At 43.0% G+C, this 26,719-nt stretch overlaps 1 protein-coding gene across 9 annotated transcripts in view; it reads right to left on the bottom strand.

Annotated features, from left to right (window-relative positions):
* Nucleotides 1-257: 257 nt before the first annotated feature.
* The window catches only part of clip2 (CAP-GLY domain containing linker protein 2), a 114,008-nt gene continuing 87,546 nt past the window's right edge, over nucleotides 258-26,719 (bottom strand). For 7 of the 9 annotated variants that reach the window (XM_069184167.1, XM_069184169.1, XM_069184168.1 and 4 more), the window contains 15 exons: nucleotides 23,285-23,853; nucleotides 14,619-14,743; nucleotides 13,708-13,921; nucleotides 12,882-13,079; nucleotides 12,240-12,343; nucleotides 11,371-11,431; nucleotides 10,502-10,606; nucleotides 7,509-8,456; nucleotides 7,115-7,172; nucleotides 6,177-6,260; nucleotides 5,615-5,771; nucleotides 4,256-4,415; nucleotides 3,710-3,898; nucleotides 3,381-3,443; nucleotides 258-2,638 (listed from right to left, as the gene is read on the bottom strand). In XM_069184167.1, the coding sequence (XP_069040268.1) occupies nucleotides 2,627-2,638; nucleotides 3,381-3,443; nucleotides 3,710-3,898; nucleotides 4,256-4,415; nucleotides 5,615-5,771; nucleotides 6,177-6,260; nucleotides 7,115-7,172; nucleotides 7,509-8,456; nucleotides 10,502-10,606; nucleotides 11,371-11,431; nucleotides 12,240-12,343; nucleotides 12,882-13,079; nucleotides 13,708-13,921; nucleotides 14,619-14,743; nucleotides 23,285-23,853 (3,047 nt within the window). In that variant the 3' untranslated portion in view covers nucleotides 258-2,626. The remainder of the gene's footprint in view (nucleotides 2,639-3,380; nucleotides 3,444-3,709; nucleotides 3,899-4,255; nucleotides 4,416-5,614; nucleotides 5,772-6,176; nucleotides 6,261-7,114; nucleotides 7,173-7,508; nucleotides 8,457-10,501; nucleotides 10,607-11,370; nucleotides 11,432-12,239; nucleotides 12,344-12,881; nucleotides 13,080-13,707; nucleotides 13,922-14,618; nucleotides 14,744-23,284; nucleotides 23,854-26,719) is intronic. The other 2 variants (XM_069184170.1, XM_069184171.1) reach the window with 2 other exon arrangements.

The following is a 26,719-nucleotide window of genomic DNA, read 5'->3' as shown; positions in this document are numbered from 1 at the left end:
ATAGCTACATTACAAATAATAAGCTTATAACAGCATTCTTATTTCTAAGAATAAAGGTTACTGGATCAGTATTTTTGACTGTGCTTTAGTGAAAGCCTTTGAGATATAGAGCCTACAATCAGCAAGTGACAATCAGGAATCATGGGAATGAAGTTAAAAATGTGCATCTGGTGAGCTGGGAAACTAAGAGGTGCACAACATCACCTCACTCATTCACACATAAATCATACTGAAACAAAAAACAATAACCTTGCACATAAAACACAGCAGCTTTTTTATTGTCCATTACTTTTAACATTTAATAGCTGAGGAGTCTTAGGATTTGTGGAGATACAGTACCATAGGAAATGACAGGATTTACATCTGCGATCTTGAACTGGTTGACTTCAGAGTTACAGATACGTTAAATTCCAGACTAGGGATACCCCTGCTCTCTGACTGTTGTCATTTTGCCTTGGTTTTAGGTTTTCCCTGTTGGTTTCAAGTTTAAGACATCTTTTCCTTTTCCTTCACAGATTCATCAAGATGTTACATATTTGATTGTTATCAAATCAATGACAGATGAATTTCTTGCATCTTGGTTCTGGAGAATTTAATTCAACGCTTCTGGAGCTCATTAGCCCATAATGAATTCTGGAAGGTACTAGAAGCTGCATGTAAGAACATGTCATCACAGGACCTCATGAGAGAATAGTGTTGCTATGTGAAAGACAGAATGGGAGCTGTACAAAATGTTAATGGTTAGCTTTCGTAACACAAGATTCCAATTATCATAAAAAGATGATAAACCAAAGTCTTTTAAGCTCGTTGTCTTCTGCATCCAGCTGCTAGTAACTTTTCCTGGTTTTCTTTCAACTGTGAGGTGCATTTAAAACTGAGAACAGGAGGCACTTCTTTACTCAACAGGTTGTGGGAGTATGGAACAAGCTACCCAGCCATGTGGTACAAGCTGACACCTTGGCTTCTTTCAAGAAATTGCTGGACGAGATCCCTGGATCAGTTAGCTACTAACTACCAAACAGGCTCGTTAGGCAGAATGGCCTGCTGTTGTTTGGAACTGTTCTTATGTTTCTGCAGTCTTCGTATTCTCTGGAGCAAAAATAAATTAAGCGAGTTGCATCTTTTGGGTTTTTATTTGGACTGGCGTCATTTCACCAAATAGTTGGGTGAGGGGTACACATAGGACCCCCTTCTGTTCCTGTTGAATGGGGGAGGAGGTGGGCATCAGAATTTGGGTTCCTCCTGGCACTTCTGTTCCCGTGTTTCCTTTATGCCCCACCTGACCAAATGGCAATCCTGGCCCAAAATAAGCCCACTAGACTGTTATGTTACAAGAGTTTTACTTGCCATTCAGGAGGTAATCCTATTCCCTCACAACATGTTTATGGCAGCCTGCCTCCTGAAAGGAATGATGCTCACTTGTACTGTATGTACTGTAATGCCCACTTTTGTGTAGAACATCCCCGAATGTAGAAAGACAGACATATAAGCATAGACTCTGTTGAAATTTTGGTGCCATACTATTAGATGAGATTATGACTTGGCTACCTGGTTACCCTTCACATTAAGACATTTACCCATTAATTAAGGTTCAGAACTAAAGGATTTTCAATTAATACTGACATTTTAAATTAAAAGGCATCCTTCCTATGACAGTTTCTAAGATTACAAAATTGCAGTGGTTTGCCAGTGTCAAGTCGAGCACAGAGTTTTGCAGAGTTCAGTGGAGTTCAGTTGAGAATGGTTAGTTATTAGAATAAACTGTTCATCTCCACTGCTGAATTCAGTTCAGGCTGGATAAAGCATTATGCACAGGTCCATAACAGTAACATTTCAACTCTTATAAAACAGAGTCTCAGACAAATCTAGTACCTCAAAAATAATTCACATGTAGATACAGAACCAACTGGAAAAGATGTTAGGCCTCATAGCTCCTGTAGACAAAGTAAAGGTTTGCAGGTTGTTCTAAATCTGCATGTGTCAATCTCATGCCCATGTAGATAAGATTAAGAAGAGTACACTTGAAAAGTGCTTCACTATTGCAAGAAATAAATAAAATACAAGTGTGAGTTAAAATCTTGATTAAACTGATTCCATCCCAATGATGAGGTTGCCCCAGTGATTGGTGATACACACACACCCGCACGTATCAATTTACACCTCTTGGAGAGGGAAGGGATAGCTCTTCCAGTCGTTGGTGTCAATTGTGAGACAAACAAGGATCCAGCTTTCTGACTCAGTACTAATGCCATTAGAGCTCATCTGAATTTCCAGGCTTCTCAGTCGGAAATCTGAAAACTATGGTGGGGGAGAACTGTACCCTGAAAAAGTCTGATCCATCACAGTTTTCAGGAATATCAAGGTGGATGTGAGATTTCACGCTATTTAGTTTGGTCTGTGGAATCAAAAAGGTGATCACTTATTTCTTAATACTAAACCACAGACCCAGGATTTTGGTAAAACTGGAAATAGAAAATGCCTTAAAGCAACTTCAGGAGGCCAGTGAGTCAGAAGAGCAATTCTCCACTGTCCCAGTGTGAGGCTAGTCTCTCTGAAGATGCCTTTGGAGACTCGAGTTTGAAGACATGTGACTTGATTTCTCTTCCTGTCACCTTCTCTTCCTTTATCAGTGCTTTTCCTGGAAATCAAACATATTGAATGGTTTATAGATAATTTAGTCAAATGAATTCAGAAAGATACCACATACAGTAAGTTAGTTCTTAGCTATTTTCCCAGCAGCCAATTAACCTATTTGTTTGTCTTTGAAATGTGGAAGGAAACCAGTGAACCCAGAGGAAACACACCAAAATGGGGAGAACATACAAACCCCACGCAGAAAGTGCAGAAATGAACCCGGTGCCCCAGTGCTGTGAGGCAGCAATGTTAACCACTGCATCACTGTGCCACCTCTGATGAGATTAAGTCCCCAGACTGTAGGCACCGCCCCTCAGGAGGAGCTGGACACTGTTGCTGGGGAAAGGGCAGTCTGGTCTGCTCTGCTCAGCCTGTGACCACCAAGACCCTCATCAGCAGTGAGCAGTTGCTAAATAGTAATACAGTACATCTACATAAAATATCCACAGATTTTAAATCAGCATAAATTAAAATAATAATAAAAACACAGTACAATATATCTAGTATCCAAGAACAGAAAATGCTGCCTGAAGATTTGACTACAAGTTGGATAGCCTTCCATGTGACTTTTCTCTGACTAGTGGCAAGTATTCCACTCTTATTTTGATAATATGAACACTCACATGCTCAATAGCATGTAACACTGCATGTAGTGAATATTTTCCAAGCTGAATCATTTTAAGAGAGAGCCCATGTGGAAGAGGATTGGAGTGTTCGCCTCCAAACCCTGGTAATGCCTTACTCACCTCCTGTATAAAGGGCTTGTCCTGTTGGTGAATCCCATTGGCAGAATTTGAGCTGCCCAAAGCCTGGAAGACATGCACAGCTTTAGGCATGAGGGAGGACTCCCCAACCCAGGAGTTCTGGCTACTGACACTGGCATCTCCTGTATATCCAGAATATGAACCCCCTAGGGTTGTGAGAATATGCCAGTCATGGCTATATATATTATAGATATGATAGATTAGATTCCCGGGTCAATAACTATTCTCTCCCATAGAGGCTAGATGGGCTGAATGGCCTCCTCTCATTTCTAGCCTTCCTATAAACAAGACGAGTAGCCTTCCCAGGTTACCTGGGTCTTGTCCGGACGAGTCCGCATGGCCTCCACCAGCTTGTCCACCTGCTGGTTGTGCTCCAGCGCGTTTCGCAGAGCGTCCTCTGTACTGAGCAGCCTCTGCTGCAGACGGCTCAGCTCCGTGTCCGTGGCCGAGGGGTCAATCATGGAGTACCGGCGGTGGTCAGGAGAAGACTTCTCCCGATCCTGAGCAAGGTTTTAAATACGTACTGTAAATGTCTCCAGACATCTATTGACAAATTTGTAAAACGGCCAATAAAAAAGAACGAGCAATCTTCCACAATTCTGATCACTCAAGCGTTCAGGTTGAGCACAATCTTAAAGCACAATAAGGTATATCAAAGCAGCTTGTATGGTGGGTAATTACTTCCTTTCCAGTGTTCCCCGTAAAGACACTGCCGTTGGCTACTGACAGTTATCATTCGCAACATGTCAGTCAACAATGAAGACCTGTGTTCTGCCTAAGGAACAGGGATAATTAACATCCTAGTGCTCCACCACTAAATATTTAGTGATCCCAACTTTGCAGTCCCCCAGCCTCACCAGCAGCAGTAGTTTCTCTCTCAGGCCCTTGATGTCTTCTTGCAGCTTCTGCTCCTTCAGTCTCCACTCCGCCTTGTGCACTTCGCGGCCCAGGTCCCTGTCCAGGCCAGGGGAGTGCCGCGGAGACTCCAGGAGCAGCACCCTCAGCTCGTTCAGGCTTCTGGGAATGAGACACAGGCAGACGGATCATCCCTGTGAGTCTAAGAATGGTTACCGATCCATACTGTCGCTCTCAAAGATGCAGGCTGCATTTGATCCTGGGACAACATTCAGCTGGCTCGTCAAATGCTAGACGTTACGACGGTCTTGATCATCGATGGAAATAAACTTATAACTTTATATTTAGCAAAGCTGGAAAATGAATCCATCAGGTCCTGTTACTGAAAGCCTCACTGATAAAAGAGACTTGGTACAACACTCCTACACCTGTCTGAGAGAGATGTGTGGGTGTTCTGCTGATGGCTTCCTCTCACAATGTAGATTATGGAACACTATCTCTTAATAAATGCATTATTGCTAAAAGGAATTCAATCTTTTCCTTGATTACCTTTAATGCAACCTAGCTTGATCACTGCTCAGATAATTTTGGGTGACCAAAGAGTGACCTCCTGACCGACATCAGCGACTGACACAGGCTAGTTCTACAATATGGTCCTCAGACTGTAGAACGCTTCCCACAATCCAAATGGAAGCTTTTAAGATACTGTATGTGCCTATAATTCATTATATTTAGTTTAAATTGCTTTGCAATCAGCAACCTAGAATTGTCCTTTCCTTCTCCAAAATGAAAACATGCTGAACCAAGCGAGTATCGATTAAGATGAAGATTGACATTTTAGTCTAAGCTTTAATCAGACTAAGTGTCCTAATTACCTTAACTGCTTTTAAACAAAGTGGAGGGAATCTGGCAGGCAGGACGTTCAATAATGCCTGAAAGTTACAATGCAAAGAGGTGATTCAAGGTTGCTGGAATGAACGTGGCACAGCTTGCTAAACAACCAAGATGAATTCTGCAGACACAGCCTAATCTGTCACAGAATGATCCAGGCTTAAACGTCTCCTCAGATACAAAGTCTGCAAGGGAACGTGGGAAAACAAAGAAGAATATATCTCAGCCAAGGAAAATAAGAATGAAAGGCAAGTGATACGTGGGATTTTATGGATTTACTCTGTTAAAAAAAAAACCTGACGTGGCAGGTAATATGTTTCAATTACTTTCCTTTATTTCAAGTAGGGTTCCAATAACCAGGTGAGGGTTTTGGACCTCAACGCAAGAGTTACACAGAAATCACACCCCAGAAGCACAGAAAAGGTTGAAACCTCAGGAAGGAAAACAAAACTGAGGAAGGAAAAACTCACCTTTCCTTCCTCAGCAGCTCCTGGCTAATGAGGACCAGTTGTCCAGAGGCATCATGGGATTTCCTGGTAATAGCCTCCAGGTCTTTTTCTATCCGCTGTTTGTCCCGTAGAAGGTTGTCCACCTTCTTTTCCCCAGATCGACACTTGCTCTCCAGGCCTGTGGGAGAACAACAGAGCTTGATTGAGAACAGAGTTTTATAAAGTTGGCCATTTTCTAGAACACACATATGGGGCAAAGAATGGCTCTGTTTATTAAATTATAAATCATCAAATTCTGATATACTGTACACTCAAAGGACCAGCGTGTGCACCCTACAATATAGAGCACTCACTTCACAGTCACTAATACTGAGGAATGCACTGGCCTCAATACATTCTGTATTTATCTTCCTGATCTACTTTTGAGTTAGTTACCATTTAAAAACCGTGTTCCATATTGCTGCTGTACATCCTATCGTGTTGTGTGTGGTGTGTGGTCAGTTTCTAGTTTTGTCCCTGTTGAGACTGGAATCAGATGGAATAGCAGAATACAAGGTACTGCAGGACAGACAGAAGAAATTACCAGCTACTTGGGATTTGAGAGCGTCGACCTGGGATGTGAGAGAGGACACTTCCTTTTCCCTTTTTGTGAGCTTCTCCAGGGCTTCTGTGGGAAGAAGACAAACATGACAGGGCTTCATTTTTAGTGGAGTACATAGTGCTCTGTCCAGACTGCATTATGCTACGTTATTTAAATTGGTGCCACAGGAAGTTTAACTGTGGCAAAGCAAAACAAGATTTTAGTTTTAAAATAACTGATCCTGAGAGATTACAGGGCCTAGGATAGATTAAAACTAATACATCACTGGGGCCTGAAGGTATTTTCCAAGTTGTCATTAAGGAAATGAGGGATGTTGTTCATAAACCTTTAAGTGGGATATTTCTGCTATGACTAAGGAAATGATTCAATCACAGACAAGAGGATTCCAGATATAAGACCAATTCATAAAATGGGGCACACTACAAGATCTGGAAACTAACATGCAATCAATTTTACTTCTGTCGCTGGTAAAGCAAAACTAGAAAAATATTAATCAAATGATGGCATTTTAAGGGACAGCCAACATGGTTTTAAAAAAGGAATTTCTTTTTTACCCTTTTGAATTTTTCGAACAAACAATAAAGAGCTTCTGATATGATATATTAAGAGTTCTAAAAGATTTTGATGAGATATCTCATAAAAGGTTCATTCACAAATTAAAGGTAATTTGGTCTAAGTATATACAATCCTAAGAGGTATAGATAAGGCTTAGAGTCCTGAGAGATATTTCTTCTGGATTTCGTTCCACTTGAGCTCCTGATTACATCATTTAACCAATTATTAGTTTCCTCCTGAAGAACGCTGCCTGAAGATAAACCCCTCAGGCCGTTCAGGTCTGCTGCTGGCCTAGCTCCTCGATTCGCTGGCAAACCACGGCCTTTTGGCGATTCTCATAAATTCAACAGATTTGATTACTTTACCTTCCAAGTTCTGTTTCAATTTAATCTTCTCTTCTGAGATGTCATTGTTTTCTATCATCTAAAAGGAAACAGTAGCTTTGTTGAGAAGCTTTTCATTGCTGGTGTCCCCTTAAACATTAGACACCCCTTCTCTGTCCTTAAGTTTAATTGTCATTTGTCCTTTTTTAATTACAGACCCCCCTCATCCCCCCCACAGCTCTCATGCAAGCTGGAGATCCAAAGCTATTCACCCCTATTCGAATCCTATTCGAAAATGAATTTAACTCTCATAAAGCACATTTCTACATCATTGGAAATAACTGAATATAACACAATATTGTCAATTTTATGTAAAGTCCTCCTTTTGGTCAGACTGATAGACAGATGCTTGCAGGTTTGGTCAATTCTGGCTTACATTGGCATCCTGAGGTGTGTGGTCTGCCTCCATGGCTTGTAGCTGGTTTTCAGCCACCCTCAGCTTCTCCTGTAATGTCCTCATGTCCTTCCTGCTCTGTACCTCAGCCTTCTGCAGGGTCTCATAGTCCACCATCTTCTTCTCGGCCAGTGAGACCTGCTCCTTGAGGAACTCTATGGCCTGGGCCTGCTCCTTGTACTCACTGTGGAGTTTCTCCAGGTCACAGAGCTGGAGCTCAGCTTTCTTCAGCTTGTCGGTTGCCTCCTTCATCTCCAGCGCATGCTGCCCAGCTTTGGCCTCTGTCTGCCTCTTCCAGTTTTCGTTGCCTTCCTCCATCTCGTCCCGCACTTCCTGCAGTCTGGCCCGGAAGTCTTCCTTCTCCTTGACCAACACAGCCATCTCAATCTCATGTTTGGCCTTGAGGTTTTCCAGCTCCAGCTGATGTTCCATCTTCAGGCTTTCTAGGGCAGCCTTGAGCTCCACCATCTCCTTGTGCTGGCCACCTGTGCCGTCTGCAGTCAGGGAGACCTTCAGATCTTCAAGTGAACGCTGGTGGTCCAACACCAGGCTGTCCAGCTTGGACTTCCAGCTGTCCATCATCTCCATGTTTTCTCGGGTGGCCTGCTGAAGCTTCTGTTTCAGGTCGCTGATCTCCTGGACCTGCTTCCCTGAGGCCGTCCTCAGACGCTCGCCCTCCTTCTGGCTGGCGCTCAGGGCTGTCTCATATCTCTCCCGCAGCTGACTGCTCTCTCTGTGGTGCTCGCGGTCTGCCGCCAGGAGCTGCTCCCGCAGGAGGAAGGCCTCGGTGTTGACCCCCGGCCCCGGGTCTCCCGAATCAGCCAGGCCGGGGGTCCTCAGCCTCTGCTGGAGCTCCTCAACCTCCGCTTTTCGCAGAACCAACTCCTCCTCCAGCTGGAGGACCCGGCTCTTCTCCTCCACGGTGGTTTGCTGGGAATAAAGAAAACACGCATTACATGTGGGAAGGGGTTTGACATCAGAAAAGAGTGTCAAATCAAATGCATGTGTTTCCAAACAGTTGAGGAGTAGCAAAACTGCAAAACAAATCAGATGTATGCTCAGGTGCTTCATTTTAAATCAAAACATAACAAACACAGTTTTGAACTCTAAATACATATTAATTTCATGCTATGAGTTACAACAACCAAGACTGCCTATTGTTTTGTGCCAGAATAACTTACTAGGTTTTTGCAATATACTGAAAAATCAAGTATTTTTTCCCCACCAGGTTCTAACTTAACCCAAGATGATCTCCTGTTAATCTCCTGTTAAAGTCTATTTCAAATATTAAAATACTGACAAAAACAGATACAGTCATTCATTCATTTATGAATAGTTTCCCTGTTCGAAGAATGTTCCTGTTTTTAGAAAATGAATCCTTTAGACTGTGTTTGAAACCCTTAATGGATTTTGAGCAGATCTGACTTTCGACCAGCAAGAACAGCATAGGAAAAAGCAAGTCACAAAGAAATAAGCGTTCTAGAAGCCAAGCAAGCCAGTCATGTTAACATAGCTCTTTCCAAGCAGGCAGTCAACACAGAGTGAAATACTGGATCTTCTTCCACAAAACCAGTGCAGAAGCATTTGAAACAAACCGAATGGTTGCTAAAAGAAAACCCATTCAGCATGAATGTACCGGCTTGTACTACATGTGAGGGTAGGAAAGGTTTGTGGCAGAAGACGTGCAGTTGGAAATGGTAACAGAACAGATTTAAGAACTGACTTATCCTTCTGATATTTAGCATCCCTTTGACCAGACATGACAATAAGCTTTGTGACGTAACGTGTCAGCATGTTGACATGACGTAATGTGGTTTAAGCAAGCAAAGTCAGAATTGGAGAAAAGACAGGAGAAAGGGGGGACAGCAGATTTACCTTATTTTTTTGTCCCAAACCTTGGATGGCTAATGAACAGCTCAGGTTCGTTAGCAAACAGAAGCAGTACTGCAGTTCCCAGCAATACAGACAATTCTGCAGGCTTCCTGTCCATAACACGCTCCTGCCTTGTAATAAATCTTTGTGATACTTGGTCAGATAACTTCTCTGTACAGTCATTACAGCAAGGATTCAGCCCAGCAAAGTTAGGATTCTAGGAATCTAGGGGAGTTTTAATTGGAAGAACTACTTGGAAGTAGTTATCTGCTAGGTTTTCTGTGGTCTTGGAATGTAAAAGGCACTGTCAAAAAGGCTGTAATTGAACTGTTTGTCTGCATTGTATTGCATGTGTTTTCTCCAAGGGTATGATGGTCTCAATCTGGAGCTACGATATGAAGGCCTGTGATGAATATGCCCATGAAACATGCCAAAGACTAATATTTCTTGGGAGCTTTTGTCTGGTCCATTACAATGCTAACATCTTTGTAATTCATAACTTGCAAACAGGCAGAAAAACTAGCATTCAAGACAAAGGCTTCCCAAAAAGTGTTCTGTTAAGATGAGCTTGGCAATCACTTAGGTCATTGTCAATGAAGTCAATGATTAATGTAGGAAAATCAGAGGCAATCAATAAAGAAATAATATGTGAACTGCCTTTTTAAAGACTGAAAAGTTTCAGCCTTTGTTGAGATGTACAGTACAAACAGGTTGGTGTGGTTTTCACCTGATTAAGTGAGAGCCTTCTCTCGGCGCAAATGGAAAATACTCCCGTACCCTCGCTAATTAAGAGGAAAAATAGAAAAGGGAAAACCAAAAATTGCTCAAGCCTCCTTTTAGACGGACATGATCCACGAGGAGTCCAACGTACTCTATAGGAGATATTTAGCATTGCAATGTGACTCCCTGTTATCAATATTCCAAACATCTGCAAACAGAAGTGAGGTGCAGGCTGAAGGTTGGAGATCAGGTTTTTGGTAACAAGCCAGCAGCAAGCATGTGCAGTGGGCATGGAAGGCAAAATCCCCAGTAAACAAAGCAAAACGGAAAGCAATCGAGCCAGCCTGTTTCTCAGCCAGGGCAGTGGGACTGCTTTGAGTTACCCTCTTTTCCTCTAATTCTTTCTGCAGTTTCTCGGCTTTTGACTTTTCGAGCTGCAGACTCTGCTCGAGCTGCCGTATGCGGGCATGCTCCAACTTCGTCTGAGTCTGGGGAGAGAGAGAGTGGGAGAGGCAGAGGAAGCAGAAAGAGGAGGACAGACAGGAAAGAGAGTCAGGCAAGAGAAGGAGGGGGACGCTGAAATCTGGAAGCCGTTTCATTAGCACTGATGACATCCACAGAAAGATACAGAACCCTTTGGATGCAATCTGGTTAGCATAGGCTAGACGAGGAACAATCTGTTCTACAAGAAGAAAGTCGTGACACACTGCTTACACTCAGCAGATTAATTTTTCAACAATGTATTACCAAGCAGAAATGTTAGTAGTAGATAACAGCTGATCTTTGACCTTCTGCTACAGTAAAAGATATTGCATGCGCATGGCTTGGCAGCAAAATGAAGCTCAATTACCACTATGATGATATGGAGATCTGTGGAGTTATCTGTTTAAATTCTGCATACATCGTGTAAGTAATAAATTATCGGTAAAGGAATGGAAAGAATATTAAAGTTAGCTGTTAAAGGGAAACACTGACCATAAAGTTCTCATCATACTGTGTGACGAAATGCTCTATCCACTACTTATATCTTGTGAGAACTGTAAATATTTGCCTTTTCATTTTAGGAAAGATCATTTCCATTAAAGAGAAGATATACACTAAAGGCAGATTACTGCTTGGTTTTAAAACAAGTACTTGCAAATAGCAGGATATCATATAATCTTCTCTCTGTCCAGCACGGGGGAAAGATCAGGTGAGGTTTGCAGATGCTGATGCTGAATCAGCCACACTGAATGGAAAAGGTTTCAAATACCTCTAGATCTCCCTTGGTGATGGACTCCTCTTCCACCCTGAACTGAAGATCCTCCACTTTCCTGCAATAACACAAGATCACCACCGGTTGTCAACAAAGAGCAGAGTACAGCTGCAGAGTTTGAAATCTAGGGCTGGCATTAAGTATGACCAGTCTGGCTCTTGCAAAACGTCTCTCAGCTTGTCTTGCAAAGCAGAGTCAACCTGATCTCCATTTCCCCAGCCTGCATGTCTGGAAGGCATTCAAAAGCTGAGCTTCGGAGTTTACTTTCAAAGAAGTAAACTACACAAATCACAATTATGAATAAACACTGATGTAAGTAAAAATATTTACATTTTGGGGGAACAAAGACATCCATCCATTAATTTTCTAACTGCTTCTTCCAATTCAGGGTTGCAGGATAGATGGAGCCTCTCAGCAAGCAATGCGTGCAAGGCAGGGCACACCCTGAACAGGACACCAGTCCATCACAGGGCAGACAGATACACACACGGACACACACACTTACACCAGGGGAAAATTTCCCAGAAGCCAATTAACCCCCTAGAATGTCTTTGGACTGTGGGAGGAAACCTGAGCACCTATAGGAAACCCAAACGAACTCCAAGAGAACATACAAACTCCAAGCAGACTGCACCCCAGGAACTAAACCAGGGGCCAGGCACTGTGAAACAGCAATGCTATCCACAGTGCCACCCGGTCGCCCATCGCACAGATATGAAATCGATGAATCACCATTAATGTGTTTATGCCATTGAGAAATGCAGCAATTTAACAACAAATACATTTGCATTCTCCTCAGCCTCTGTGGAAGTCCCCCAGGGTCCGAGTGAAGGTGTGTAAAAAAGGTTCTGTCTTTCCATTCTTACCTTTTTTCCTCTTCAAGCTGGTTGGCGAGCTCCACCTTTTCCTTCTGTGCACTGGCCAGTAGGGTGCGCACTTGTTGCAGGTTGGCTTCCGTCTCTGTGGCATACTGGGAGGGAAAGAGGAGAGATTTCATTTTGAGTAAAATGTTCCTGTCAACAAATCTCAGTAAACCCATGATTGTACACTGTTTTATTTCATAAACAATATCAATCCCAAAACGATTATATTTTTATTTTGTTTCACTACAGAAAGTACAGATAAACCACGTTGCTGTAGGGCAAAAACTGTCAGCTTAAAGAGGGACATTTTTTATTTACAAAGTCTATTTAAATAGCTCATTTCCTCTTGTTTCTGTTTTCCCTTCTTTGCTTTTTTTCTGTGGGAAATATTCCTTTTTATATTTTTGCATTGTTATGATTTTTGTTATGTTTTTATGTCCTGAAATAATTGTTATAAAAAACAGCACCAATTTAATTCCTGATGCTTTAATTTTTCTTTCAGCACTATGCGACATCCTGTATGCACAGATTGTGGTATTTTTTTACCCTGTGTTTCTTAAGGGTGAGAAATGAAGCTCTGTCATAAGCAAGTGCAAAGTCCTGAACCAAGAAGCTCCTTTGCAAAGTGTTCTGTAGTAGTTTTACCTGCTCATGCTGAGCTTTAAGCACGCTCAGTTCCTTCTCCACTTCGCAGATGTGGCTGGTTGCCTTGGCGACTTCAGCCCTCTCCAGATCCCTCTCAGCCAGAAGCTGCTCGATGTGCTGCTGTTTCTCCTTCAGTGCCTCCTGCAGGGCTGTGGTGCCTGAAATCTTGCGTGCGTAGCGGGAAGAGGTCTCCGTCAGCTGCAAACACAGGAACAGGAATTGGTATAACCCCCCAAAAAATCTGAATCAGTGCAATTTCAACAACATGTTAACCTGCCTGTGTTTGTCTAAAGATATTACTTACAGAAGAAAACGCCAGTTACCAGCATTGCATGGGTCTTTCTTTTTGCCATTAACATTGGTTCTTAGTCACAGTGAAGTGGTTTATTGTGAAAGAACCATAGAAGAGTGACAGAGAAATGACATGCAATCAGTAATTTAGATGCATTTCAATATGAAAACGATGAAAAATTATATTGAAGATAATTTAAAAAAACCCAGTATCTTCCACATGAACACATTTAAGAGGCATGTCATATTAACTTAGATACAGCCAAGTGTCTTTAGTCCAGATGATTGTGCAGTAAGACTGGTGTTTTTGTAACAATATAAAAATGTAACCAGAGGCAGCCAGCGATGTTCCCTGTTCATTCTCCTCAGAAATCTTAGTGGTGTTCCTGATTAAATAACGGATGTGACTGACCTCCATGACCACTGCGATCACACCATTTTCCCTGAGGCCTACAGGCTGGCTCTCCCAGCTGTGGCAGACACAACCTCTGTCTCCCTGCTTAGTTAAAGACCTGAAGACACCCCCGTCCCTCACCAGTCCACTGCGGCTGGGCCTGCCGCCCACCGAGGAGGCCACGGAGCTGACAGAGCTGATGGAGGAGCTGCTGGGGCTGTGGGCCAGCGAGGATACCCCCATCGCCATGCGCTTGCTCTTCTTGGCCTTGGCTGGGCTGGTGGAGGGGAAGCCGATGCGGATCACCTTGTGGATGGGGGCGAAGAGGCCGAACTTGGGGGGGCACTGGAAGTACCTGGATAGACGGCACACACAATCACGGGGAAACGGGAGTCAGCATCGGTGGGTGGGGTTTCAGCCCCGATGAAAGTAGGCAGGACACAAAAATCACAGAACAGACACAAGAATGAGTCTCCAGTTCTTGTCTGAGGACTTACTTTTTCAAAGCTAGCTGCATATGTAAAACTGTGCAACTAAAGACCTATCCTAGATTTAAGCCTGGGAGCTCTCCAAGAGGGAGCACTGCAGGGGTAGGGTGGGGAATGGTTAGCCAGGGCTGTCTTGGCTTTTCAGCAACGCCTGTGACAGTCCGGGGGGCTGGAGGCCTGTTAGAGATGTGCAGCTGTTCCAACCAGCTCAAATTCTCCCGCCAGTCACTGAGGAGCTTGCACTGCTCTAAGCAAAGCTGGTTCTGCAGGCGGGCGTGTTGGAGGAGCAGGTCTGTGGGTCTCACTCTCTCCCACACAGGTGCAGAAGCTGTTGCCAGAGAGCTGAATGTTAAAACAAGGGATGCTCACAAAAATGGGGTGGGTACTGTATATGATTACAACAAATCCATCCATCCAGGTTCTAACCACTTCATCCAATTCAGGGCTGCAGGGGAGCCGGAGCCTAACCTGGCAAGCAACAGGCGCAAGGCGGGGTCCATCCTGGGCAGGACATCAGTCCATCGCAGATTCAAAACTAATAATAACAGAAAGAAAACACTGCACCTGGTTCCTGCCACTGCGCCGTCGTTCTTTCCCAAAGGCTCATCCAGCTCGACTCCACACCATTCCCCCTTGGCAAAGTCAGTCTCTCCCACATATCGCACCACACCTGTCTTCGTCCCTCCCACCTGCAGGGAAAGAGGGCCGTGAGGGCACCAGGAAAGAAAACAATCAGTCTCAGCATTTATGTGTAGTGGCGCCCCTCATTCTGGCCCCAGGACCATGCTGTTTCATGAAATTCACATTAAATCCACATATATATATAAAACAATCATTACTACAAATCTGCTTTGCATTCAATTTCATAGTTCAAAAGACATGTATACAACCTTAGACTTAAATGAGAATATGAACTCCTGTGTTAGTTCTATTACATGTCCACCAGTAAATATCCAGTGAATTATCATCTCTTGATTTGTAATCCTATGGCCATCATCTTTAGGAAACAACAGTGAAACGAAATATAAGAATCTAAAGACCTCCCTGAAAGTTTAAAAGAAATATAATAGTGCAGATTTAATCTGTGAACATTTTATTTGCACATTGCAGTATCTAGTTACACTAGTCATACCAGTGGTGAAAAACACACACCAGCCAACACTGCTTTGGTGTCAGACGAGCTCAGATTATTCAGCATCAAGTTATTCAGAGTTTTTGGTCACATGAGAGATGTCTTTTCTTTCCCATTTGTGACTTCATCATCCATTCATGCATACAAAGCAGACAAATGTGAAACAGCCTCGCGTATGCGCTTGTCCGATTCCAGGAATAGGAATTAAGATATTTCTTGAACAATCACACGTGAGATTTGAATACGTTTTCAAGAACTAAGATGATGATCTAGATTCTAGAATACTTTGTGGAAATCCCAGCTGTCACCTATGTGGCTGTCTGCTGTTAAAAAACTTTCACAGGTAAGCTAGCAAAATTTGAAGACTGCCTTTAAAAAAATCACTTTCAGTTCAAACACCTCATTAATGTTGGTTTACAAGGCATGTGTAGATTCTAAGGCATGACATACAGTTGACAGCAATTCACACTTCACCATGTTAACAAGATTTTTGTCTGTGTTTAATATCAAAGCAGGTAGCTTGTTCCAGCAGAAAGTCACCTGGGACAGGGGGGTGGGATAGGAAAGCAGTAAGCAATCGGTATGAAAAGAACCTTCCACAGGCCTCCTGTTCATGGGAAGGTTGTTGCAGAGCTGTGATTTAGACAATATCTCCAAGCTGATAAAAAAGCAGTAAAAACAGTGACTGAACAACAAGATGCTTCCATGACCTTACCATGATTCGCACTCTAGAAAGTACAGAAGCACATTGCTGCCACAACAGACAAAATATTGCATGTACTGTATTACCTCATAATTGCAAGACTACATTATCTCATACTTTCTGTGATAACCACACAATAGCACAATTGTCATACAATACCTACATTATCATTAAAAGACCTTCAGTCTTAAGCAGTTAAAAGGATATATGTGAGAGTCCTCACGGCTTTAATGATTATGTTCTCATTAGGTACAAACTGTAACATTTCAGTATGAATAAACCCCAGTCGAAGGCACATCCATTCCAATTCTGCAGTGCTGGACATTGTTATAAACACTAAACGCTGAGCTGAGCTCTCAGTACATTCCAGGTGCTGTCATTGTGCAATGCAATAGGTTGTTCATATGCTCAATTGATCACTGGCATCTCATAATTAAGAGATAATGAATTTCCGTGATAATTTTGTAGTAATTGCATAATAGCACATGAAATATTTTTGTTCCCTGATGGCAGGTATCTGCTTCCAGAAGCTAAGAAACTACCAATAATGCAAGCTGGCATTTGCCGCAATTGATGAGCAATCTCCAGGAACTGGGAGGACCAGCGAATGACACATTACTAGTGATGACATCGTCATCCTGGGAGGCTTATAACACCATGGCTAACTCTTCCACGGTACTGTTGTGGTTATGTCATCTGGCACTGGACATACAGTGGTTTCCAGATGGCGAGCCCTTACAGGAAGGGAAAGTGAAGGGCAGGGTAAGCTGTTCATAAGAGCCCAGTGGTAAAAATAGCCTGCAGATCACCCTGATGTCACTGAGAGTCTGTTTCCAGCTGTGCCTCTCAGGCAAGTCCGATTCCAGGCACAGGTTTATTACTGTGGATTTCATAGGATCCCTTTTGTTAGCAGTCAGACATACTTAGGAAGCTCTGAAGATAAATTTCAAGTATATCCAATCATTTTCAAACCTCTGCTTTCAATGCAGGGTCACAGGGGAGCTGGAGCCTACAGGCACAAGGAAGGATACAGCCTGGATGGAAGGCAGTTCATCACAGAGCTCACACAGACACAGACATTCACACTCACACCTGGGCAATTTTCCCTGAACACAATTAACCAGTTAACTGACTAACAGACCAGTGTGTTTTTGTGTGAGGAAACCAGGAATAAACTCACATGAACATGTGGAGAATGTACAGTACAAACTCCACGAAGACAGCATGCCAGATCCAGAATTTAACCCAGGGCCCCAGAAGTGCAAGGCAGCAATGCTGACAATACCGCCTCCCACTTTTAGTTCATTTAAACAAAACCAAAAAGACTTTGGGAAGGGCTCTAACCTGATGTGGACACTGGCCAAGAAAGCAAGGCTGAACCTTCCCTGAGCTACATTAATGTCAAGGTGACACAGAGAGTACTGCAAAATAATTGACAACATTCTGGAAGGAAATCCTGAATTCAGAAAATGAATAAATAACATCAAATAAAGGTTGTACACTGCTGAATTCCTTTTATCAAAGTCGATGACAACTCTACTGATACAGTCTGATACAGCAATGTGAGTTATTTGAGACTATGGAAATAAGCTTGCATGGTAGCAAAGCAGATGTTAAGACTTAAAAGGCCATTTTATGTTGCATAAGACTTAAGCGGTTTAATATCAGGTTGTGAGCTCTTTGCATGGAGCTCAGATCTCTGTATTTCAGGCCTTTTATTAATGAACATGACATTAGAGAAACAAAACTTAAAAGATAACAGGTCATGAATAATTTAATAGAAAGTGATCACAACATATAGCATCTTTTCTGATAACATCCCCACTGTTTTTTTTTAATTTATTACTGTTGCTTCACTATTGCTGTCACCTTCTCCCTTTCCTCAATAAAACTCAAGATAAAGCCTCCATTGTCTGCACATCACACATGACATACAATACTTTTCATCAGGTCAAGTTTGTGCTATTGCTAGGTCTCTCCCAGCAGATTGCAGCTTGTGCTGATAGTTTTATTAATATATCCTGACCCACAATCACCAGTTAACAGGAGATGAACGTTTCCCCTAAGGGTCTGAAAGTATTTCCTTCTCCTGCTGCAAATAATCTTAATACACAATCCTTGACACTACTAAAAGTACTGAGAAGTAAGCAAAACACAAAACATTCGGCAGTGTAGAAAGGGTTTAAAAGGCTCGTTGGAGCAGACACTTGCCATTAGCTTCTGAACCACTGCTGAGCAGACAAACCAAAAACACTTCAGATGAGAGGTGATTCTAAGTTGGACTGGATTAGATATGATGGCTGCTGACAAAGTGACATGCCCTAAGAGTGGTTTTTCTTCACTTCTCAAATGCTGATTAAAACCAAACCGAAGAAGCAATCAGGCCTGTGGAAGTAATCAGTTTAGCTTCCTTGCTGGCTGCTGCCTGGCTCTCACTTGTGGAGGTGACCTTAGTTCTCTCAGCTAGAGCTTAAATCCAAACCTGTAAAAAGTGAGAAGGACTGTATTGTAAAAATAACAATACAAGCATTATAAACTGTCACTGAAATCCCAATGCCTACAATATCTCTGGGTATTAGTTGTAACTCTATACACTGGCATGACACATGGAAAATACTGTCAACCAGGTTATATTATTTGTAATCGCATATTGCAAATAATATGTCTAGAGTGGTGCCAGCATTCTGGGTTACCCAGTGCCTTTCCCTCCAGTTTCCTATGGTTTACAGCTATGCCAGTAACTGGTGTGATTGTGTGATAACTTGGGTCTTTCCCGTCTCAGAATATTTAAGTCTCTTGTCAGGCTTTGGTGAATCAGCTTCAATCAAATGGTTTGGTGAGCACAGTCAGTTCCACATGCTCACTACCTGGTTCAAAAAGAGTCATCTATTCTAATAGTTCAGGTGGGTGCCTGCGTCAGCATGCATAGACTGCAAAGGAACAAGTAATAGGTTCATTGCATGCTGAAAAGAGAAGAAAGAAAACACAACTTTTCGGCTGTGGAGCCTTCTTCACCCGATTCTAATGCCTGGAATATAATTTCCTCCTGTTTCTCCATGATCATAGCTTTCTATGTACAATAGAAGGACAATTGTATATGAGAATGAATAAAATGCTCTCGTAGGAATATCCCTGTGGGTTCCACTTAGACAACTAGCAAAATCTTAAAAACCAATCGGTGACTTGGAATATACATCACAGCCCTTCTCCCCCACATCCACCTTAGATCAACAGATCTGACACTGTTCAGTGATTTGCGGTCAGGGAGCTCTGCGTACTGTAAGTCTTAGCTTCATCCTGTTTACTGTCTGTCAGCGTGATTGAGGAGAACTGGGCAAAGGGACACTCAGCAGAATCCCCTACAAATTACACAAATGCACTTCAGTGGAAGTTGTTTTTTGCTGTATCTCAGAGTTTGTTGCAGAGAAAAAACAAAGCAGAGCTTACATTTCCTCTGCCAGAATATGCCACAACTGCACAGAAATGATTCCCATAAAGATATAACATGCTTCTCATAAAGATATTAGTGCTGTACTAAGATCTTCATGCTGTACGTTATCTAACAGTAAACCCCTCTGACCTGGGAGAAAGCTCTGTTGAAAAAAAACTCTGATTGAACTGATTGAAGAGAAGTATTTAAACCCTAAAGCATTTTAAATGCAGCAAAGATGTCTAAAAGTTCTAAATTGATTATATGGTTGCTGGTAATGCTCCAACCGGCAGACAGAAGATTATACCAGATGATCAAGTAAAATGACTTATGGGGTTAATTTACTGTACACGTCCTGTACACATACTGTACACTCACAGTAAACAAGACTACACCACATAAGGTAAAGTGTTACTTTCAGTGCATAATCTGAAATTTTTATTATTATCTATCCATATATTTTATTCATGACAGGGTTGTGGGGGGGAGCTGGAGCCTATTCTGACAGTCCAGAAGCAAATAAACCTGGGGGGATGTCTTTGGATTGCAGGATGAAACACCAGGAGGAAACCCACATGAACGCAGGGAGAACATGCAAACTCCACGCAGATAAACAAGGAAATACACCCAGCATCCCAGCGCTGGGAGGCACCACTGCGCCACCATGCCACCCAATTATTATTAGTATTTAAAAAATCTTTAGGTAAAGATACACTTTGAGGAAAGTTGGTGCAGCAGCAAGCTTTTCATTTTCACAGAAACAATGCCTTGGAAACAGGAAACATCAACCACTTTCTCGCATCCTCAGCCAAAGTCCGTCATTTTAAATAATACCGTGGCCACCTCACTTCTTTGGCACACCCTTAATGCTCCATCCCAAAACAAAACATTCCAATAACTACAGCAAGCACTACAGTCCTCAGTAAAATTAGTAAATATCAATTTGGCAGTGTACTGCTTGCAGTTTTGTTTAATTAGTGGGTAAAAGATGGAATGCATTCATTGTAACTAGTCAGATGTGCAGTAAATGCAGAAAAATGCCTGTCTTTGTGGGCTGTGTGTGTAATTTTTGCATTGTGATTCCTCCTTAATATCCTAAAAGAGAAAATGTAATTGCTAGGCTTATTTTAGAACACAAAAGCAATACTTGAGGTTCTATTGCAGTCATTTAATTGACATTGGATTGTCCTTAAGAGGGTAGGATACAGTCAGGGAAATAAGATAGGTCTGTGTGAAATACCAGAGAATAGTTTGCAGGCAGAATCTTTTTTTTTCTTTGGTTTGACAAGATCTTCTAGTCCAGACCTGACTCATTTCCTATAGTAAAAACATTTCATTGGCTTGTTAGAATAAGATTTTTTACATTAGCAATAAACCTATACAGTATGGACTGTATATGTTTTTGCAAACACAGAAAATGCTTTTAAATGCTTTATAAACAGGCACGCTGACTTTAAAATATAACATTTGGCCTATTTAACAAATGTCTGAAAATTACAAAATGCAGGATGAAAACTGAAGAAGATTAAAAACTCACGTCTTTAAGACACAGAACACTGTGGAGTTCATTTTGCTGCAGAGAGAGCTACTGTAGCTTAGTAAGATTAATGATATTGTAAACAGAGTGGTTCAATCAGCTCTACTGGACTGATGTGACAATCAATAAGCTGATCAGAATGCTCTCAGTAAATAGTCTGATGGGATTTTACAGGAGCAATTGCATACTGTATAAGTCCATTATCTGTTAGAAGATACTACAGAATCTGATGTGATCTGCTGACCACATCACCTCCACCTCCAGTGTTGGATGGTTGAGAAAAAATGGTGGCCCTTGTCCCCCATTCCCAATGGGTCTTTATGGCCTGAAAAGAGACGTACCTACCATTCACATTAGTTAAAATTTATCTACTATAGAGACTTGGTGAGGACTAGATGAATGTCAGATATGTCTTAACATGAAAAGGCATAGAATTGTAAGGAGTATTTTGGTGGAGTATATAGGGTGGAGTATTTTGTTGCAGGTGAAAGTGCTTGTTCTAAAAAAATCAAGGTGAACTTTGAATCAGCATTAATATACAAGAGATTTTGAATGCAGTAAAGATAACATTTGACCCCCAGATAAGTAGGCTGATCCCTTCAGGTCTCAGGAGTTTGACTACAGTAAGCCAGGCCAGTGCCTGAGCAGATACCTTCTAAAGCTTCAGGGCCTCGGGTTGCTGGGTCTGTGGATGTTGCTCATGTATCTAAGGGTGCACGAAATCATACCGCTTCATTCTAACAAGCGGGTTGATGTGTCTATAAAAACCACTTGCTGTAATTCAATGAGCAGACATCAGGGTGGTCTTGTCATTAATCCAGCTGGACAGGTCCTATTGATCAGACACTAGTAAGGCTTTTAGGGAAGAGGGGGAGGGATGGGATAAAAATCCAAAGGCAGTGTGGTGAGGATAGCTAATGCATCAGCTCTCGGGAATCTTGGAGTCAGAATAGTGGGACAAGGCTCCTCTTGAGCACCTGATCCATGGGTGGTAAGTGGATTCCTCGCTCTTTCCCAGTGTACTAGCTTGGCAGAGAGTGTGCTGCTGGAATCAGTATATCATGCCCTGCCTCATACTCCTGTTGTACATGCAGCCACCCTGTAGCTGTTAGTCTGACTATATAAAGGGTATTTTTATCAAATTGTCTTGTGACTGGGTCACGTAGAAAGTAATGTATTTTATCACATGTGTATGCCAGTAGGCTACAATGTATGGAAAACCTAATAGGTAATTGCATGTTTTAATAAATTGAATGTACTGTGCATCAGTGGGTAGCATGGTGATGTGATAGACATTAATGTCTCACCAGTCTTGGAGTCTGGAACTGATTCCAGTCTGTTGTATAAACCCTGTGAAGTTTGCATGTTCCTCATATATATGTACACATTTTTGCCAGCTACTGCTGTTTCATCTCACTCTTCAAAAGCATACATTCCAGGTTCATCCGTATCTCATCATTTCCCCCCTGTATACCCGTCTAAGTGAATTCATGTTAGTTCTGCCCTGCGATGAATGATATCCTGTCCAAGAGTGTGCCTGTCAGTTTACACTCCAGCTCACCAAGAACAACCCCTAAGGATTAAGCAGAAAATAGAACACAGCTGTAGGAAACCAAAATTGTCCTATGTAAGGTAAGGTAAGTCTTATAAACATCTTCTGACACCTGTATTTATGTTTGGATGTTAGACTACTACACGTGATAGTGTTACATAGTGTAAATATGTTCTATAATATTATAATATTATGACAGAATATTATTTATTTTATCATACACTATTTTAAACATCCATTGACTGAAAGTTGTGTATTCCTAGTACAGATTATACTGTAGCAAACCAGAGCCTGTCTCAGGAGCACAGGGAACAAGACTGGACTATGTGGCATCGAACATTTTAAAATGTTCTTGAAAAGCAGTTTTCTGAAATTTAGACAGGACTTTGAGTCACAGGTATGAGCATGCTGCACCACCTTAAATCTCAGCTAAAAATGGGGAGGAGGCAGGGGTGTGAAAATAATTCTGACCTAAATCGAAAAACTTCATAAACTGCTGAAGATGAAACGGAATTACCAATGGCCCTGCAAAGTGACCCTTACATTACACCAGGCTGCTACAGACACAATTCTTAATACTTCTATTTTCTTTCTATTTTCATTTTCCTGTTTCCTGTAGTGGAATGAAGCCACACCTGGAAAACGGTTTCACAATGGCACGGTGGGAACCGTCATTAGAAAATATCCTATAGGATGGGAATTATTCCAATTATTTACTCCAGACAAGCCAAACATGTGGAAATACACTCATTGACACGCAGTCCCGTAAGAAGGAGACTAAGGGTGATTAGCAGAGATTCCAAGAGGCCTGGAAATCTGAGCGTCCATCAGGACCGGCGGCTTCGAGTGTCGAGGATTCCGTTTTGGCGCACTCACCAGGACTCGGTCCCCCACGCGCAGGTCCTTGTCTCCCCCTTTCTTGACGGAGCCGCTGTCGGACATGTTGGAGCCCGACTCGTTGCCCGTCTTCACCGAGCTGTTGAGCACGCTCTCCCGCAGGGGCATCACCACGCGCTGGGCGGCCGGAGCAGCCCCGGGGGCGCCGTGACCCGGCAGGCTCTGGGCCGCCGCCGCCGCCGCCGCCGCCGCCGCCGCCGCCACCGCGTCGGCCGACAGCCCCTCGCCCCCCTCGCCCGCGAGCTGCCGGGTGAGCTTGGAGGGCCGCGTGAAGATGCCCTGCAGGGGCTGGCACTCGAAGTAGCGGACGCCGCCCACCGAGCCGTCGTTCTTGCCCACCGGCTCGTTCAGCACCACGCCTGCCCACTGGCCCGGGGCGAACTGGGTCTCCCCCAGATAGTGGATGACGCCCGGCTTCACTCCGTTCACCCACACCCGCTCGCCGACCACAAAGTCGCCCAGCACGTCATCGCCAACCTCTGGCACCTTGGAGCCCGGTTTCTCAGCGGCACTGCCTGACGTCACCGCCGCCTGTTTGTGAGGGGGGCCTAGGGAAAAAACAGACAGGGAGCATTAAGATATAAGATCTCATAATGAACATGGGTCTCCTGTGTAATCCCACTCCAGCAAGTGCTAGATTTCCAAGCGTCACTGTAATTCTGAACATGAAATATCTTTGTATGCCTCATTAAAATACTATTTGTGACCTCGAAGCTAAACTCACATGGATCATATGGCAGGATACAAAGTGCCAAAATGTCATTTTTCTGTTCCCTGCAGTATAATGAATGCTCACATGGAAACATATTTCAACCTCTTCATCTGCAGTATCTCAGAATCTGACCCAGATAGACTCATCTGCTGGTTTAAAGCTTGCCACATCTAGCAAAACCAAATCAACACATTTCAAGCAACCCATACTAAAGAGCAAGGAACTGTATGACAGATCTCTTTGAATTTTTAATATACAGAAAGAGCATTCTCCAGGTGTGAGGTCTGAGAAGAAAGAGCTTTTCATAAACTGAGAGTATAACAAATACAGGGCCTCTGGCCTCTGATGCTGCAGACATTTCTCCTCCTCAAACTACTGGACATTGTGATCACTGAAGGTTAGTGTTCAAACTGTTACTACTGTTGTTGCCAGAATATTGTCCTTCCCAACCTCACATAATATCCGTGAAGGAAGACAATTATAACTTGAAACTTGTAAGAATTTATATGTAATTTATACAAAAGAATCTCTAATCTGACAAACATCTGAAGAAGGATTAACAGCTGAAATGTTGTTTCTCCATTCTATTATTCATGGTGGACTAAACCTTTACCTACTCTTTTGCAGGAAAAGAATGCTGACACAGGCCCCCACTTAAACATTCTCAATTAAAGTTGACTTTTATGGCCCAGACACCAGGTCATAAGGTCAAGCCTAGGTACTGTCACTAGGCAGCTGTGACTGGGATTGCCCAAGCTATAGCACAGGAGGAGTGCTGGGATTGGCCAGACAGAGCTCTCCCAGCTAAACAGATGGCCAGGGCCTGCAGCAATGCCACTAACTGTCCTGTACGGCACCATGACATAGTCATATACAAAAATAGAAAATGTTGTTCTGAAAAAAATGATGACGGGTCATTTTTTCAGTCAACGATGGACAAAGCACATCACTGTAGCAAAGATTACAATAAGAAATAAACCATTTGTGTGGATGGTATCTGAATGTCTAAGACTCCCCGCCAGTTCACACACCGCACGCGTGGTCACCTATTGTACAGCAGTGGTGTGAATTCGGAGCACTTTAAAAATAATGATAAAATGTTGTGAATGGAAAAGGGGAAGACAGTTCACAACAGGAGAGACAGTGCCCAAATCCCGACGCTGGTGTGTTTCAAAAAGGTAACATTTTTATGAAGACAGCCATGCACGAACTGGAGGAAGAGGTCGTTCCAGAGCCATGTGGTGAAGGCGAAAGCTCGGCCTATCTGAGATCCAGCACGGCGGCCTTGGCCGCGCGCCATGGCGACTAGGCCGCTCGCCGCAGTACAGCGGGGCCCTCTGGACGCCCCGGCCGAGCCTGGACGAGCTGAATGCTGGCGCAGCACTCGCGCCTGGGCGGGGTTGCCATGGCGACAGGAGGAGCAGGAAAAGGAGCCGCGCGCGAAGGAGAACACAGGCCCCATTTTCTAATTGTGCCCGGCCGCCTCCCACCAGCGCCGTGCCTGCTGAATTCCACCATTAAAACAGTACACAACAATTTCCCCCAGCTCCTCGGGCAGCCCTGCGTGGAGAAACCGGCCGGGCCGACTTCCTTGAAGAAGAGCGCACTGGCTGTCCGCTGGGAACAAGGCTCAGAGACTCTACCCCCCCTCTCTCGCTGCAGAAGTTTGCGTGACTCAACTGTACGTCAACTAATCACTGGCAGATCTAATAGTATTCATTGTAAAGGTCCAAAATCAATCGACCCAGACGGAGTGATTGTTTGACATGACTGGCTTTGATTTCTTTTTAAAAGAAACTGTTAAAGGAGCTAGTTTTTCAGTGATAGAAGGCCACAATTATGTAATATGTGCTTCATATCAGAGGGAAAACAAAGGCACTGGCTTCCTCCAGCTATGTATTTTCTTACACTGTATAATAAGACAAAGAAGAACCTATTAACAGTTTCTGCACTGGGAGACGCTGGATTCGCTCTCCTGGCTTCCCAGAAGCCTGGCCTGTATTTCTATGGAACTCCCAGCTGGTGGGACAGCAGAAGCAGGGAGGGCTGCTTCTGCTCATGCAGTCAAAGCTTTGCTGCAGGGAGAGGGGTCATTACAGCTGTTTTGAGGGACCTTAGAAACCTGGGGTTGAGTAACACGGAAGGGCATGGATGAGGGACTTTGTGTGTTCATGTGAGCTGGGGAATGTCTGTTTTTGTATTAAATAATGTGGCAAATTTAAGAGCTGATAACATTTAAGAAAACGAAAATGTGTTTACCTGAAAGATAACCACATTTTTTATAAAATTGTTATGATGCTATAAATCCTTTTATAATAATTTTAGCAATCCTATCTGTGATCACTCAGATGCCGGAGAATTACAAAATTCATTTAGAAAATGCTTTAGGCATGGTCTAATAACCAGTCGAAACATGGAGGCGAAAGATCACAACATGTTGATTTCACCAGGAGGGCCAAACAGGTCACGTTTTGTGGATTTGTAAGCTAGATAGGTCATTCAGAACAAACAGGGTTTAAAAATAACTCACCCCACATGCAAGAGCACAACATGTAGTTTTAGTCTTGATACAATAGTATATAATCACTGAGGAACAACATCTAACAGGGTGATATTAAAAAGTCTACTGGTTTAATAAGAACTCTTTATTTATTCCCTGAAAATATTTATCTGGGAAATTGAGAGTCTGGAACATACTATAG

Source organism: Lepisosteus oculatus, chromosome 26, assembly GCF_040954835.1.
Source record: "Lepisosteus oculatus isolate fLepOcu1 chromosome 26, fLepOcu1.hap2, whole genome shotgun sequence".
In the NCBI taxonomy this organism is placed as follows: Eukaryota; Metazoa; Chordata; class Actinopteri; order Semionotiformes; family Lepisosteidae; genus Lepisosteus; species Lepisosteus oculatus.
The sequence above is the reverse complement of the archived record's forward strand: the minus strand, read 5'-3'. Positions and strand labels throughout refer to the sequence as shown.